Genomic DNA, 15,497 nt, shown 5'->3' with positions numbered 1-15,497 from the left:
AACACTCACCTCTGATGTTGTCTTTAAAAACCCTTCCCTGAAAGCCACTGGGGAGTTCAGGTCTTTTGAGCATGAGCTGCCTGTTCTCCTTGTTTGGTACCCTGCAGTAAGCTGTGTACTTCTTCACCACACCCATTGTCAGTAAATTGGCTTTGCTGTGTGTTGGGCAAGTGGACCCAAGTTTGTTTTGGTAACAGCTATTTATAGTCTTTATCCCACATACTGAACACTCATATATACTTTGTTGTATTTGTTTGATTTTGTTATTGCTGCAAGTTGCATTGGATAAGGTTAAGTAATTTGTGGTACATACATTTTAGTAATAATTTCCAGAACACATCTGGCCTAAAGGATTTTAGTAAAGGAATGTGGACCCCTACTAATGAAAATCATACTACACAACTAAATGTCTTTTTCTCACATTAGCAATCTCAAGATTTGTAATGATTTTAAATAACTTACCTGATCAGTATTGCCTTAATTGATTACTAAAAGTACTTTAAGAGGAAGAATAATAAATTAAGCTGTTCTTAAAAACTTGCTTGTAAAATTATTTTTTATTATTTGTAATTACTTATTTTCATTATAAACTTAGAAATATCTCTTGGTTTAAAAATGTGGTTTCAAGAAACATACCAGTCTTGAGAACAAAAGTTTGCTCTCCAATAATAACAAGAAAAAATGTTTTTTTCCTCTAATTGTAGTCATGTGAAAGCCATTTTGCTATTTTATGATAGAACCATAATCTTTCATTTAAGTCAACATTCTTTTGTCACTGGCTTCCCCAAAGAATCAGTCTTGTCAGCAGAAAACAATGAAGCAAATAATAAAAGGTGAAAGTCACTTACGTAGAAGCTTTTCCCACTTAGTTTTTTAAAAGTTTATACCCAGCCATATTCTTAAAAGAATTTCATTCTCTTTTCAAAGATATGTAAATAGCAATAAAATACGTTAGAGGAGTAGAGTCCATTTATTCTTTTGGTTTCCTAGCCTGGTACAAAATAGAATGATTGAGGAAAGAGGGAAGCTTGTTGCCAGTACCTCAGTAGTATAGAAAACAAGCTTGACCAAGAGAGTGAGTGGGAAGACTCTTTTTGGTAGAAGTTTTAAGTATATTGGTAAGAAGTGGTTCTGTGCAGCTAAGGGGATGTGTCAATTTATTATTACTCTGCAGGTTCTAAATCAGTGCTATTAATACCATATTACTGGCTTTTGCAATATTTTAGTATTTTTATGAATTTGTATTGATGGTGGTGCAGTGGTTGAGAGTCCACCTGCCGATGCAGGGGACACGGGTTCGTGCCCTGGTCCGGGAAGATCCCACATGCTGCGGAGCGGCTGGGCCTGTGAGCCATGGCCGCTGAGTCTGCGCGTCCAGAGCCTGTGCTCCGCAATGGGAGAGGCCACAACAGTGAGAGGCCCACATACCGCAAAAAAAAAAAAAAAAAAAGAACAGATTTTAAAATTGGTCAAGATGTCACTAAATGTGTTTCTATTTTTAAAAAATTTTTTTATTGTTAAAAATTTGTTGGGTTTTTTTTTTTTTTTGGCCTCTGCGTGGCTTGTAGGATCTTAGTTCCCCGACCAGGGATTGAACCCAGGCCACGGCAGTGAAAGTGTCAAGTCCTAACCATTGGACTGCCAGGGAATTCCCTAAACGTGTTTTTAGAAAGTCTATTAAAATGGTTTATAGTTTTATACCTTGAAGGGGTAAATTCTTATGTTTATAGAAAATGGGCTTATACCTGGAGCTTTATGCTTTCAAATGCCAGATAAATGAGAACTTACTGAAATACAGGTTTTATAGTTAAAAATTTAAAATCTTTTATGCTTTAAGCCAACTACTACCATCTAAAATTACATTGAGATTTTAGAGGATGGTTGCAGTATTTCTATTAAATTCTGTTTTAGACTCTATTATAAAGAGCAGAAATAAAAATAAAATAAAGGTTTTATTTGCCTCTGGAAATCTTAGTATTTTTTGTTTCTTTTTTCCCTGTAATTGTTAGCAATATATAAAATAGGAAAATGTTATTTTTATGAAAAATGTTACAGGCTATTGCAAGCATGCTTTTTTGTTTATTCTTCTTGAAAAGCCATATACTTTTTTATTTAAATAAATTTATTTATTTGTTCATGGCTGTGTTGGGTCTTCGTTGCTGCACAGGGGCTTTCTCTAGTTGTGGCAAGCGGAGGCTACTCTTCATTGTGGTGCAGACTTCTCATTGCAGTGGCTTCTCTCGTGGAGCACGGGCTCTAGAGCGCAAGCTCAGTAGTTGTGGCACACGGGCTTAGTTGCTCTGCAGCATGTGAGATCTTCCTGGACCAGGGATTGAACCCGTGTCCCCTGCATTGGCAGGCGGATTCTTAACCACTGCGCCACCAGGGAAGTCCCAGCAGTATACTTTTTGAGTGTACCTTAGGTGGGGAACTGACTGCTTGTGTTACCAGATGGTTATACAAAATTTTCTGTGCAGTTCCAGTTCCTCAACACACTGAATTATGAAGCTGTGTGTTTGTGTGTGTAAAATCTAACCTCCTTGGTTATTTCTGATAATTAGCCAGCTTTTGAAACCTCTATATGTTATGAATTTTTCTTGTATTTTACATTTCAAATAAAATTCCATGGGTCAGCTGACTCTGTATTTATACCTTAAGTTATTTACAGCTGAACTTGCTTAACCTAAAATATTTAAGTGCTTAGAATAGAGTCACCTGTATAATTTGAGTTTATCCGTACGGGGAGAGGTTCCTAACATTTGTTGAGAGCCTACTATTTTAAATACTAATAATATGAATTTATTAGTAGTTGCTATAGCCTGATTTTGTCTTTAATTTGCTTCCAAATCTGAAGTATTTAACACTATCTTTTAAAATTCCTTGCATGTTAGTTTGCTCCTTAATGATGTTGTCGTTTCTGAATATATGTTTTTAAAATAACCTCTGAAGACTGTTTTAAAATAATTAGATAAAAATTACCTATATCCAGTGTTTGCATTCAGTTTAAATTTTGTTTAAAGTAAGAAGAATCTTACAATAAAACATTTTGTTAAGTAATTTATTTGTTTTAAGCAAAATGTTCTTATTTAGAAATATTGGAAACTACAGTAATTGTGAAATACTTTAGGTTGATAGTATTAGCTGAATCAATGTTGGATGTTTTGCACTGGTGACCTCTAGTGGTCTTGCAGTTAAAAAAGTTGTTCTGCTGTCAGTGTCAAGTAATTTTTTTAGATTTTCATGTGATAATCACCTACTGATTGTTGAATAACTCAGATGATAAAATATAGCCCTAATGGGTACCTTTATCTATATTCAGAGGAAGAAAAGTTGTCTTAACAATAAAGTTTTGTTACTCTGAATTAACTGAGATTGGATATGGAAACAAATTTATAAAAAAGCTCATTTCTGTCTTACACTGTGTATGTAGTAATGAATTTCAAGTTAGTTATCTACTCAGTTTTATACTTTTGAAGTCAAATAATTAAAAACATTAAAATTAGTTGATTCTGGCAAATAAAAAATGAAAATTTATGGTTCTTTAAAAAGTTTATCCTTTATTGAACTTACTGCATATTCCATTTTTGAACCTTTTTCTCTTCTTAACTAAAGGACCTAGGTCTTTGACAATATCTTCATAATAAAAATATACTTCTTAAATCTAACTCTTAAGAGTGAGATTAATTTTTTAAATTTTTAAAAATTGTGAAATATAACTTACAGAAGTGTGTAAAATATAATTGCACAGGTTAGCGGTTTATTATAAAGAGGACAACCATGATATCACTCTTGGAGAGGTCAAAAAATAGAGTACTGCCAGCACCCTAGAAGCCTTAAAACTTGCCCCTTCCAAATCACCACTGCCTCCTTCCCTCGTAGGGGTAACCACTATCCTGGCTTTCTGTGTAATCATTTCCTTGCTTTTTTTTTTTAGTATGTTACTATCTAAGTGTTCATTGCTTAAATGTATTAGTTTAGTTTTGCCTGATAGTGAAGTTTATATATATCAGTAGATCGTATAGGATGTTGTCTCTTGTGTCTTGCTCTTTTCCTCAATGTTATATTGGTTCATCTTTGTTGTTCGGAACCTTAATTTGTTCATTTACTTTACTTGGTAGTATTTCATTGTACTAACATACGACAATTTGTCTGTTTTCTGATCTGATGGTTATTTAGATTGTTTGCAGTTTTTGGCTGTTATAAAAAATGGGTGTGGGAATATTTTACATGTCTCCTAGTAGGCACATACATACATGCATTTCTGTTGGGTATGTAGCTAGGAATATATGGTTTTAATGTATTTATATCTTCAACTTTAATAGATAATACAAAACTTTGCAAAGAGGCTATACCATTTTATGGTCCCATAAGTCATTTATGAGAGTTTCTGTTGATTCACATCTTCCTCAACAAATAGTATTATCAGATTAAAAAATTTTTAGCCAACCTGGTGTTGTGTTTATTGTATTTTTAATTTGTATTTCTCTGAATACTAATGAGGTTGAGAACTATTTCACATCTTTATTGGCCATTTTGGTATCTTGTGACCTGGTATTGTCAGTCTTTTTACAATATTTCTATCAGGCTGTTTTTTGTTGGTTTTTTTTTAAGTTGTATACCTTTTGGGGGAGCAGATAGGAATTATATATATGAGCCCATTCTCAGGTATATGTTTTGCAAATTTCTTCTATCTGGTTTGCCTTTTCAAAGAAAGATATTTAAAAATACTTTTTAAAATTTGTGCTAAAAATATAATATTTATCATCTTACCTGTTTTTAAGTGTACAGTTTAGTCAAGTGTATTCACACTGTTGTGAAGCAGATCTCCAGAATTTTTTCATCTTGCAAATCTGAAACATTAAACCCATTAAACAACAATTTCTCTTTCCTCCTTCCTCCCCACCTTGTAACTAGCATTCTTTTTTTTTTTTTTTTTCCTGCCACATAGCTTGCGGGATCTTACTTCCACAACCAGTGATCCAACCAGTGCTCTTGGCAGTGAAAGCACAGGGTCCTAACCACTGGACCGCCAGGGAATTCCCCTCTACACTCTGTTTCTTTCAACTTGACTACTTAAGAGACCTCATAAAAGTGGAATTATGTAGTCTTTTTGTGACTTCCTCATTTGACATAGCATGTCCTGAAGGTTCATTCATGTAGCATGTGACAGGTTTTCCTACCTTTTTAAGGCTGAATAATATTTCTTTGTATATACCACATTTTGTTTATCCGTTCATCAGTTGATGGACAGTGGTGTTGCTTTCACCTCTTGGCTGTAGTGAATAGGCTGGCTGTGAATTATGGGTGTGCAATATCTTTTTGAGACCATGCTCTCAATTTTTTTGGATATATACCTAGAAGTGGAATTGCTAGATTATATGTTAGTTCCATTTTTAATTTTTTGAGCAACCTCCATACTGTTTTACATTATGGTTGCATCATTATAATTCCAACTGTGCACAAGAGTCCCAGTTTCTCCACATCCTCACTAATGCTTGTTAACGAACACTTTGTTTTGAACAATTTTAGATTCACAGAAAAATTGAGCAGATAGGACAGAGCTCCCATATGTGGTGTGGCACTGCTGCCTGCCTCCCCTCCAGTTTCCCTTTGTTATTAATATCTTGCAATAGTGTGGTACATTTGCTACAATTAACCAGTTCTCATACATTATTATTATTAATGTTTGTCCGTAGATTAAAGTTCATTCTGTGTTGTACTGGCTTATGGGTGTTGACAGTTGCATAATGTCCTGGATCTACCATTATAGTACCACGTAGAACAGTTTCACCGTTCCTAAAAGTTTCCTGTGCTTCACCTGTTCATCTTTTTCCTTACCCCCAAATGCTTGGCAACTACTGCTCTTTTTGCTGTCTCTAGTTTTGCCTTTTGTGGAATGTCATATAGTTGGAATTATACAGTGTGTCGGCTTTTAGACTGGCTTCTTTCACTTAGGAATATGCATTTAAGGTTTCTCCATGTCTTTTCTTGGCTTGATAGCTCATTTCTCTTTAATGATGAATAATATTCCCTGTATGGATGTACCAGAGTGTTTATCCATTTACCCATTGAAGGGTATCTTGGTTGATTCCAAGTTTTGGCAGTTATGAATAAAGCAGCTACAGACATTCATGTTCATATTTTTGTGTAGACACAGGTTTTCAGCTAATTTAGATAGATACCAAGGAGCATTGTGTTTTCAGTTTCAATTTTCAAATTCCAGTTATTCATTGCTAGTATATATAGGAAGGCAGTTAATTTTTGTCTTACCTTTGTATCCTCTAACCTTCCTATAATCGCTTATTGGATCCAGGAGGTTTTTGTAATTCTTTAGAATTTTCTTCGTAGACAGTCATGTCATCTGCAGAGTCTTATTTTTTCCTTCTCAATGTGTGTACTTTAAAATTTTCTTTTTTAAAAACATGGAATACTTCATGAATTTGCATATCCTCCTTGCTCAAGGGCCACGCTAATCTTCTTTTTATGGTTCCAATTAAAATGTTCTTTTCTTGTCTACTGCATTGGCTAGGACTTTGTGTATGACGTTGAATAAGAGTGGTGAAAGGGGATAGCCTTTCCTTGTTCCCTGTCTTAGGAGGCAAAGCATCTAGTTTCTCACCATTAAATAGGATATTGATCTATAGGTTTTTGGTACATTATCTTATCAACTGCAGAAGTTCCCCTCTATTCTTAGCTTGCTGAGAGTTTTTGTCATGAATCAGTGTTTGATTTTATTGGATGCTTTTTCTGCATCTATTAATATGGTCATATGGTTTTTCTTCTTTAACCTGTTTAACCAGTTAATGATAGATTACATAAATAGATTTTCAGATGTTAAACCAGCCTTACATACCTGAAATAAATCCCACTTGTTACGTAATTCTTTGTATATATTGTTGGATTCAATTTGACAATATTTTGTTGAGGGTTTTTGCATCTGTGTTCATGTTCATGAGAGATAATTGATCAGTAGTTTTCCTTTCTTGTGACATCTGTCTGGTTTTGATAGTAGGGTAATGCTGGCTTTATTGAATGAGTTAGCAAGTGTACCCTCTGCTTCTATTGCTTAGAATAATTATAGAGAATTGGTATCATTTCTTCCCTAAATGTTTGGTAGAATTCACCATTGAACCCATCTGGGCCTGGTTCCTTCTGATATAGAAAGTTATTAACTATTGGTTTAATTTCTTTAATATCAATAGATACAGTCCTATTCACATGATCTCTTTCGCCTGTGTGATTTTGGTAGATTGTCTTTCAAGAAATTGTTCCATTTCATGTAAATTATCAAGTTTGTGGGCATAGAGTTCATAATATTCCTTTATTATATGTTCAGTGTCCTTGGGATCAGTAGTGATGATCTTTCTTTCATTTCATTTCTGGTATTAATTTGTTTTTTCTCTCTTTTCTTGGTTAGCTTGGCTAAGAAGTTAATCAATTTTATCGGTCTTTTCAAAGAATCTTATTTCATTGATTATTGGTATACTTTCAGCTTTATTGGTTTCTGCTCTAATTTTATTATTCTGCTTGCTGTAGGTTTATAATGCTATTCTTTCTCTGTTTGCCTAAGTTGGAAGCTAAATTGTTCATTTTAGATCTTTTCTAATATATACATTGACTGGTGTAAATTTCCCCATAAGCACTACTTTTCCTACATTAAATGTGAATTTAAAGCCAATTTGAAAAGCTGTCAGAGTGGAGAGCATGTTTGTATGATTTCTAATTCTTTATATTTGCTGAAAGTGTGTTTTCTGGTCCACAGTGTGGCCTGTCTTGGTGAATGTTCCATGTGACTTTGAGAAGAGTGTGTATTTCTATTTCTCTAAGAAATGTCACTGGGGGGAATTCCCTGGTGGTACAGTGGTTAGGACTCCATGCTTCCACTGCCAGGGGCACAATGTGGCCAAAAAAAAAAAAAAGAAAGAAAGGGGAAAAAATATGTCACTGGGGTTTTGATAGGGATTGCACTGAATCTGTAGATCAGTTGGGTAGTATTGATATTTTAATAATAGTAAGTCTTCCAGTCCATGAACATGGAATGTGTTTACACTTATTTCTGTCTTTAATTTCTTTTCTTTCTTTTTTTTAATATTTATTTATTTATTTTATTTATTTGGCTGCTCCAGGTCTTAGTTGCTGCATACGGACTCTTCCTTGCCGTGTGCAGGATCTTTAGTTATGGCATGTGAGATGTTCAGTTGCAGCATGTGGGATCTTTAGTTGGGGCATGTGGGATCTTTAGTTTGCGGCATGCAGGATCTAGTTCCCTAACCAGGAATCGAACCCAGGCCCCCTGCATTGGGAGCCCAGAGTCTTAACAACTGGACCACGAGGGAAGTCCCTCTGTCTTTAATTTCATTCAGCAATATTTTTTGATTTTCATTGTACCAGTCTTTCACCTCCTTATTTAAATATCATGTTAACTAAGTATTTTGTTCTTTTTGATGCTTTTGTAAATGGAATTGTTTTCATAATTTCCTTTCATGATTGTTCACTGATAGTGTATGGAAATGCTATTGATTTTTGTGTGTTGACTGTGTCCTGGTATTTTGCTGAATTTGTAGTTGTAACAGACTTATGGAATTGTTTGGGTTTACTACATATAACATCATATCATCTGTGAACAGAGATAATTTTACTTCTTCCTTTCTAACTTAGATTCCTTTCATTTTTCTTGCCTCATTGCTCTGCTTATGACTTCTAGTACTATGCTGAACATGAGTGTTAGAAGCAGGCGTCCTTGTTCTGATTTTTGAGAGAAGGCTTTCAGTCTTTAACCATTGAGTACGACGTTTGTTGTTTTTTCTCATAAATGGCTTTTATTATGTCATGAGAGTTTCCTTTTATTCTTAGTTTGTTGAGGTTTTTTAATCAAGAAAAAGGTGTTCAGTTTTGTCAAATTCTTTTTCTGCATCAGTTGAAATGGTCATGTGTTTTTTATTCTGTTAATGTAGTATATTATATTAATTGGTTTTCTTATGTTGAGCCATCCTTGCATTGCAGGAATAAATCTCACTTGGTCATGATTTGTAATCTTTGTAATATGCTACTGAATTTGATTTACTAGTATTTTGTTGAGAGTTTTTGCATCAGTGTTTATGAGAGATACTGGTTTTCTTGCAGTACCTTTATCTAGCCTTGGCTCTTGGCACAGTGCTGGACTCATTGAGTTAAGGAATGTCCCTCTTAAATTTTTTGAAATGTTTTAGAAAGATTGGTGTTAATTCTTTAAATGTTTGGTAGAATTCACTAATAAAGCAATCAGTCTAAAGGTTTTGTTTGTTGGGAGATTCTTGATTACTAATTCAGTCTCTTGACTAGTTATAGACCTTTTCAGATTTTCTGTTTTTTTCATTATTCAGTCTTGGTGGATTTTGTGTTTCTAGGTTATCCAATTTGTTGGTGTACAATTGTTTGTAGTACTCTTATAATCCTTTTTATTTCTGTAGAATTGGTTGCAACGTCCCCACTTTCATTTCTGAGTTTAGTTATTTGTGTCTTTTTTTCTTAGTCAATCCAGGTAACGGTTTGTCAATTTTGTTGATCTTTTTGAAGAACCAAGTTTTGATTTTGTTGATTTTTTTTCTGTTGTTTTTCTCTGCTTTATTTTATTTCTATGCTTTAATCTTTATTATTTCTTTCCTTCTGCTAGCTTTAGGTTTAGTTTGTTCTTTTTCTGAAATTCCTTAAGTTGTAAAGTTAGGTTGTTGATTTGAGTTCTTTCTTGCCTTTTTTTTTTTTTTTTTTTTCCGGTACGTGGGCCTCTCACTGTTGTGGCCTCTCCCGTTGCGGAGCACAGGCTCCAGACGTGCAGGCTCAGCGGCCATGGCTCACGGGCCTAGCTGCTCCATGGCATGTGGGATCTTCCTGGACCGGGGCACGAACCCATGTCCCCTGCATCGGCAGGCGGACTCAACCACTGCACCACCAGGGAAGCCCCCTCTTTCTTGCTTTTTAATGTAAGCCTTTATAGCTATAAATTATTCATTTAGCACTGCTTTTGCTGTGTCCCGTAAGTTTTGGTAAGCTGTGTTTTCATTTTCATTCCTAAGTATTTTTTAATTTTTCTTATGATTTTTTTGTTTTATTAGTTGTTCAAGAGGGTGTTGTTTAATATCCACAAATTTGTGGCTTTTTCAAGTTTTTTTGTTACTAATTTCTAACTTCATCCATTGTGATCACAGGAGATTTTTTTAAATGATATTTAAGTTTTAAAATTGATTAGAGTTGATTTGTGTCCTAACATGTGGTCTGTTTTTGAGAATATCTCTTGTGTATTTGAGAAGAATGTATTCTGTTGTTGTTGGGTAGAGTGTTCCATATATGTCTGTTAGATCTAGCTGGTTTATTGAGTTGTTCAAGTCCTCTGTTTCCTTATTTTTGGTCTGGTTCTTCTATGTGTTATTGAGAGTGGGATATCGAAGTCTCCAGCTATTATTATTGAACTATTTCTTCCTTTAATTCTGTCAATTTTTGTGTCATATATTTTGATGGTCTCATTAGGTATGTAAATATTTATAACTTTTTTGTTTTTTGCTGTATTAAACCTTTTATTAGTATATAATGTCCTTTGTCTCTTATGACCTTTTTTCATATAAAGTCTATTTTGTCTAATATTAATATAGAAGGCTTGCAAACCTTAATAGTATATACTAGGCTTTGCAGGTCACATTGGGTCTGTGTTGCCTATTCTAATTTTGTTTATTGTTTTTTTTTTAAACCATTTTTCACTCTGTGGCTGTCCAAAAACAGGTAGGTTGCCAATTCCTACTTTATCTTGAACAGAAGCTTTTTAATTATAGTGAATTTATCCATCCTTTTCTTTATTGTTAGTGTCTTTGTAAATATGATTTTTGTGGTTACTTTTTAAAGTGTTTATTTGCAAAGATGATGCTGTTCATGGTGCATTATGACCTGTAAAAGCAATCGAAAAGTCCACTGTCCATGATCCTTTACTAAATGTCAAATCTGTTATTTTATTGGTCCTTATTATCACTATCAGACATAATCTTTACCTTTTTAGTCTGTACAGGTCATAAGATCAGTTCCAGTAGTCATGACTTTTCTGTTGTTATCTGCTTTTTACTCTCCTCTCCAGTATTTTATGTTAGACTCTGTCCTTTTAAGTTTCATTTTAATGAATTCTTACCATTTCCTTGTCTTGTGTCTTTGTGAGTTACCTTCCTTCAGCTCCTGTTCAGAAGTTGCTTTGGGGTTCTTGCTGTTTTACAGGATTTGTGCTTCTTTGTTTAATTTACTGGATTCTCTAGGTATGGATGACTTTTAATACCAAAATGCCAAAGAAAGAAGTGAAAATGAATTCTCACAACAGTATAAGATTCTAATAGGAAGTATTGTAGTCTTTTTTTTTTTTTAATTCCTTAGAGGACAGTATGACTTGCACTTAGTTTGCAGTATCTTTCTCAACCAAAAAATTACCAGTTACTACTACTACTTTTTTAAAATTTATTTATTTGGCTGTGCTGGGTCTTAGTTGTGGCATGTGGTATCTTCATTGTTACGTACAAGATCTCGCTGTGGCATGCAAGATCTTTTTAGTTGTGGCACGCAGGTCTTTTTAGTTGTGGCATGTGGGATCTTTTTTTTTTTTTTTTTTAGTTGTGGCATGCATGCGGGATCTAGTTCCCTGACCAGGGATGGACCCTGGGCCCCCTGCATTGGGTGCGTAGAGTCTTATCCACTGGACCACCAGGGAAGTCCACTACTTCTTAAGAAGCAAAATAAAATGAGCTTCTTTCATTTTTTTCTGTTGCTAATTGTAAAATACTTATGAGATCTGGAAATTAGAGTCACGTAAGGGTTCTACAGTATGTGATTCATGTTTGTTTTTTTTTAAAGCCAATACAGGAGAAAACCCTCAATCAGAATTTCTTGAAGCTGTGTAATGAAACTGATATATTCTACCTTTGCTCCACAGCTTAAGAGAGTCAGAAGTACTCCTTTTCTCTTTAGGATCTAGACTATTATTAGGTTCTGAATCTTTACCATTGCTCCTAGATCTTTATTTTTGTTTTGAAATTTGTATGTAGACTAAGTGTTATATAGTTGTGTATAATTTCTCAGGTCTTACGGAGTTGTGAATGATTTCATTTAATTTTTCCAAACTTAATGTGTTAAATTATTCAGATGAATTCATTTGTTCTGATTCCATGTTCACTGAAATTTTTAAAAAATTAACCATAATTTAGCTTACAAAGTAGCTTACTTTATCTTCATGGGCAAATACACCTATTGGTCATCTCGGCAAGAGCATGAAAGTTAATTTTATTGTAAATATGTTCATAACAGCAAATATCCCCATGTAGATGCCAGCCTCCTTAAACATTACTCTTTAGTGTGGGGTGTATAAAGGAGGCTGACATGCTGGGAAGGGCCAGAAAAAGATGGAGAATTGTCTCTCTGAGAAAATAAGGCAATTAAAAGGAAAAAAAATTCTCTCACTGTAGAAAATGACAACAGAAAGTAATGAGGTCATTGAACATAAAGTGGCTTAACTTAAACTATTTGCAATACTCTGGATAATTGTTTCAAGAGATAAAACAATTTGGAGTGTGGTGGATAGAATGGAAAAGATTATAAATTTTTAAGTATTTCATGAAAGAAATGCTTTTGAGGGAATATTACTGTTTTTTAAACAAGCAATATCTAATTTGAGGAAAAATATTTATCTACTTGTGAATATAATATTTTTTAGTTCTTTGTGACTTGTTTGTTAGGAATTAGGTGCAATTTTTACATACAAAATTTCCTTTCAAAAGTATGTAAAACTTAATATTAGAGACCAAAAGGATTATAAGCAAATAGCTAATTTATAGTTATCTTTATTTTAAAGTGATTGTATTATCTAACAAAGAAAGTTTGATCAACTGCTTCTTTGAATTTCAAATCTTGCTGTCATGAGTAAAAGGGCAGAATTTTACATTTATTGTTTTCCTTTTTTCAATTTCCTATGTATAGTTAAGAAAAAAATGAAAATAAATGAACTTTTTGTATTTTTAGGCCCGGATAGCATTTTTGCAAGGAGAAAGAAAAGGTCAAGAAAACTTGAAGAAGGATTTAGTAAGAAGAATAAAGATGTTAGAATATGCATTAAAACAAGAAAGGTATGTGTCCCTCATTTTCTTATATGAATAAAATAAAGTAGAACAATATTACTCTCTTTATGTATACATAAATACAGTGTATTTAACGCCTTTTGAAAGATACAAAGGTTTGCCCAAAATACAGGACGATGTTTTGATTTGATTCTTATATAGGAAAAGAAAAAAAGATTAAAATCTTTAAATTGAAATAATATCTTTTATTATAGAGTCCAAGTTTTTTCTTTTTTACAGATTAGGAAAAATTTATCTTTACTTGGGTGTATATTTTAGTTGGGCAATTTATCTTATTTTTTTTCTTTTACATCCAGTATATTTTTTTTCTCCAACTTCTTTTGCAAGTAAAGTTTAAAGAAACAGACATTCATATTATGCTTTATTTGTCATTGAGAAATATATACCAGTAGTTAGTTACTTACCTATGTAGAAAAGGAAAAAAAAAATTGTTTTTCTTTCAACAATTTATTATTAAATTTTCAGGGCAAAATATCACAAATTAAAATACGGCACAGAACTGAACCAAGGTGATTTGAAAATGCCAACCTTTGAATCAGGTAAACTTGATTCTTCTGTTAATCTCCCCCCGCCCCCCACACACACACCCCATGCAAGGAAAACTGGTTTAAGCTCATTTTTATGTAACAAACATGTTCTCTTTACCCCCATTTTGCTTTGAAAGCATCAGTTAGTTAGATGGTTGCCTATTATAATACTGTCTAGAATTTGGGGAAAAATAATAAATGAATAAAAGTAAGTATCAATAGTGTCATCTACATAATCTCCTACATACTTTCTTGTTTTGAAACCTGTGTAAAACTGGGTGTATTTTTGGTTGTAATTAGAAGTGGAAGGTAATGAGTAACTCTTTGTACCACCTGTAGGCAATTCTTACCCAAGTCTATATAAGCTTAATTTTGTATTATTAAAAAGTTATTTTTTTTTTCTAGAGAAGCTGTGATTAACTCATAAAGAAATTGCAAATTTGAATTTGGAAACTACGGAGGCAGCCAGATAAGGATAAGAGAAGGAAAACATTATCTCCAATTGACCTTGCTCTTTACTAAAGTAGTGAGTGTGAGAGTAGTATGTGATGAACAGTTATGCAGGAAGAGAGGGCTGGATATAGGAAAAGGCTATAACAGTTTAGTGTTAATTTAGGATTCCATATGATTACAATTTGAGTAATCTAAAAGTTTAATAAGGAAAGAATATTTTGATTTATGTTATATAATATTTGGGAATATTACTGCAATTTTCTATTTCTGAGGTATATGTAGAACCCATTTATATACACAGTTTGATGGTGCAGGCAAATTGAATTCTATACTGTTCTTGGCTGCTGGTTACTAAGATAAGGAAAAAAATGTGTCTTTATTTTGATATACAATTTTTCTTCTCCTTGTATTGTTGTTTCCATTCCTAATAAAGTCAAAGTGTACATGGTAGGGAAAATAAAACAAGTAGGGATTTTTTTTTTTAAGTTAAATGTTACAGTAAATTTTTAAAATTTAGCTAATTGGTTTTGGTTTAACATCAAGTACTTAAAACTTGGCAGAAAACACCCTATATGTACAACCTGCAGTTGATTTATTCTTAGGTCTTCTCCACTTACCAATTTTAGCACCACAACCATATCTTCCTAGTTGTCATATATAAAATTAAGAGACCAAGATAGGAGTGGCATAGGTTTCCTTTGATCTAGCTTTTAAGTGGTTACGAAGACTCAGATGCCAGGGGACAATATTATGGTCTCCTCCTTGGAAAAGCTATAATAAATGATAAAAAGATGGAAGGCCTGTATATTTTGGGCCATGTTTACTGCAGCAGTCCCATTATAGTTAGAGGGAGTACAGTGGTTTCACCATAGAGAAAACCTGATGTCTTCATAGCTTTTCTTTAACTCATTTTTTTTCTAATATGGCTAGAATATTCAGAAAATAATCACTTTTTTTTTTTGGCCGCTCCGCATGGCTTGCAGGATCTTAGTTCCCAGACCAGGTATTGAACCCGGGCTACAGCAGTGAAAGCGCTGAGTCCTAACCACTGGACCACCAGGGAATTCCCCACTTAGTATAACTTGAGGACTGTCCCCCTAACTTGGTCTGTATAAATGTGAGGAACAGCCCCACTGTTCCTGGAACTAGAGTCGGAATTGGCTAACTGGTCTTGGTACAAGTTGGTATAAAGGAAAATCATTAGCACGTAATCTCTCCTGCCCCCAACTGAAATGAGAGAAAAACAAGTCTGTTTTTATCTATATAAACTTAACTATTAAAACTTCCTTAAATTGAAGAATAAAATAACAACCAAGTATTTTATTTATAGGAAACAATAATAATAAAGTAGATTATTTCTACTGATGTAGAAAAACTACTC

The 15,497-nt window shown here is 33.6% G+C and overlaps 1 protein-coding gene and 1 pseudogene across 5 annotated transcripts in view; one reads left to right on the top strand and one right to left on the bottom strand.

Moving 5' to 3' along the window:
- STRN3 (striatin 3) overlaps positions 1-15,497 on the top strand; it is a 113,813-nt gene that overhangs the window by 46,674 nt on the left and 51,642 nt on the right. For 4 of the 5 annotated variants that reach the window (XM_030854734.3, XM_030854733.3, XM_030854736.3 and 1 more), the window contains exons 2-3: positions 13,021-13,124; positions 13,602-13,675. In XM_030854734.3, the coding sequence (XP_030710594.1) occupies positions 13,021-13,124; positions 13,602-13,675 (178 nt within the window). Of the gene's footprint in view, positions 1-10,572; positions 10,753-13,020; positions 13,125-13,601; positions 13,676-15,497 lie in introns of those variants that run through there. The other variant, XM_060294702.2, reaches the window with a different exon arrangement.
- Positions 6,417-6,504, bottom strand: LOC115852495 (U6 spliceosomal RNA; annotated as a pseudogene).

The sequence above is a fragment of the Globicephala melas genome, chromosome 2 (genome assembly GCF_963455315.2).
Source record: "Globicephala melas chromosome 2, mGloMel1.2, whole genome shotgun sequence".
Lineage (NCBI taxonomy): Eukaryota > Metazoa > Chordata > Mammalia > Artiodactyla > Delphinidae > Globicephala > Globicephala melas.
Note: the sequence above shows the minus strand (reverse complement) of the source record. Positions and strands in the feature narration are given on the sequence as shown.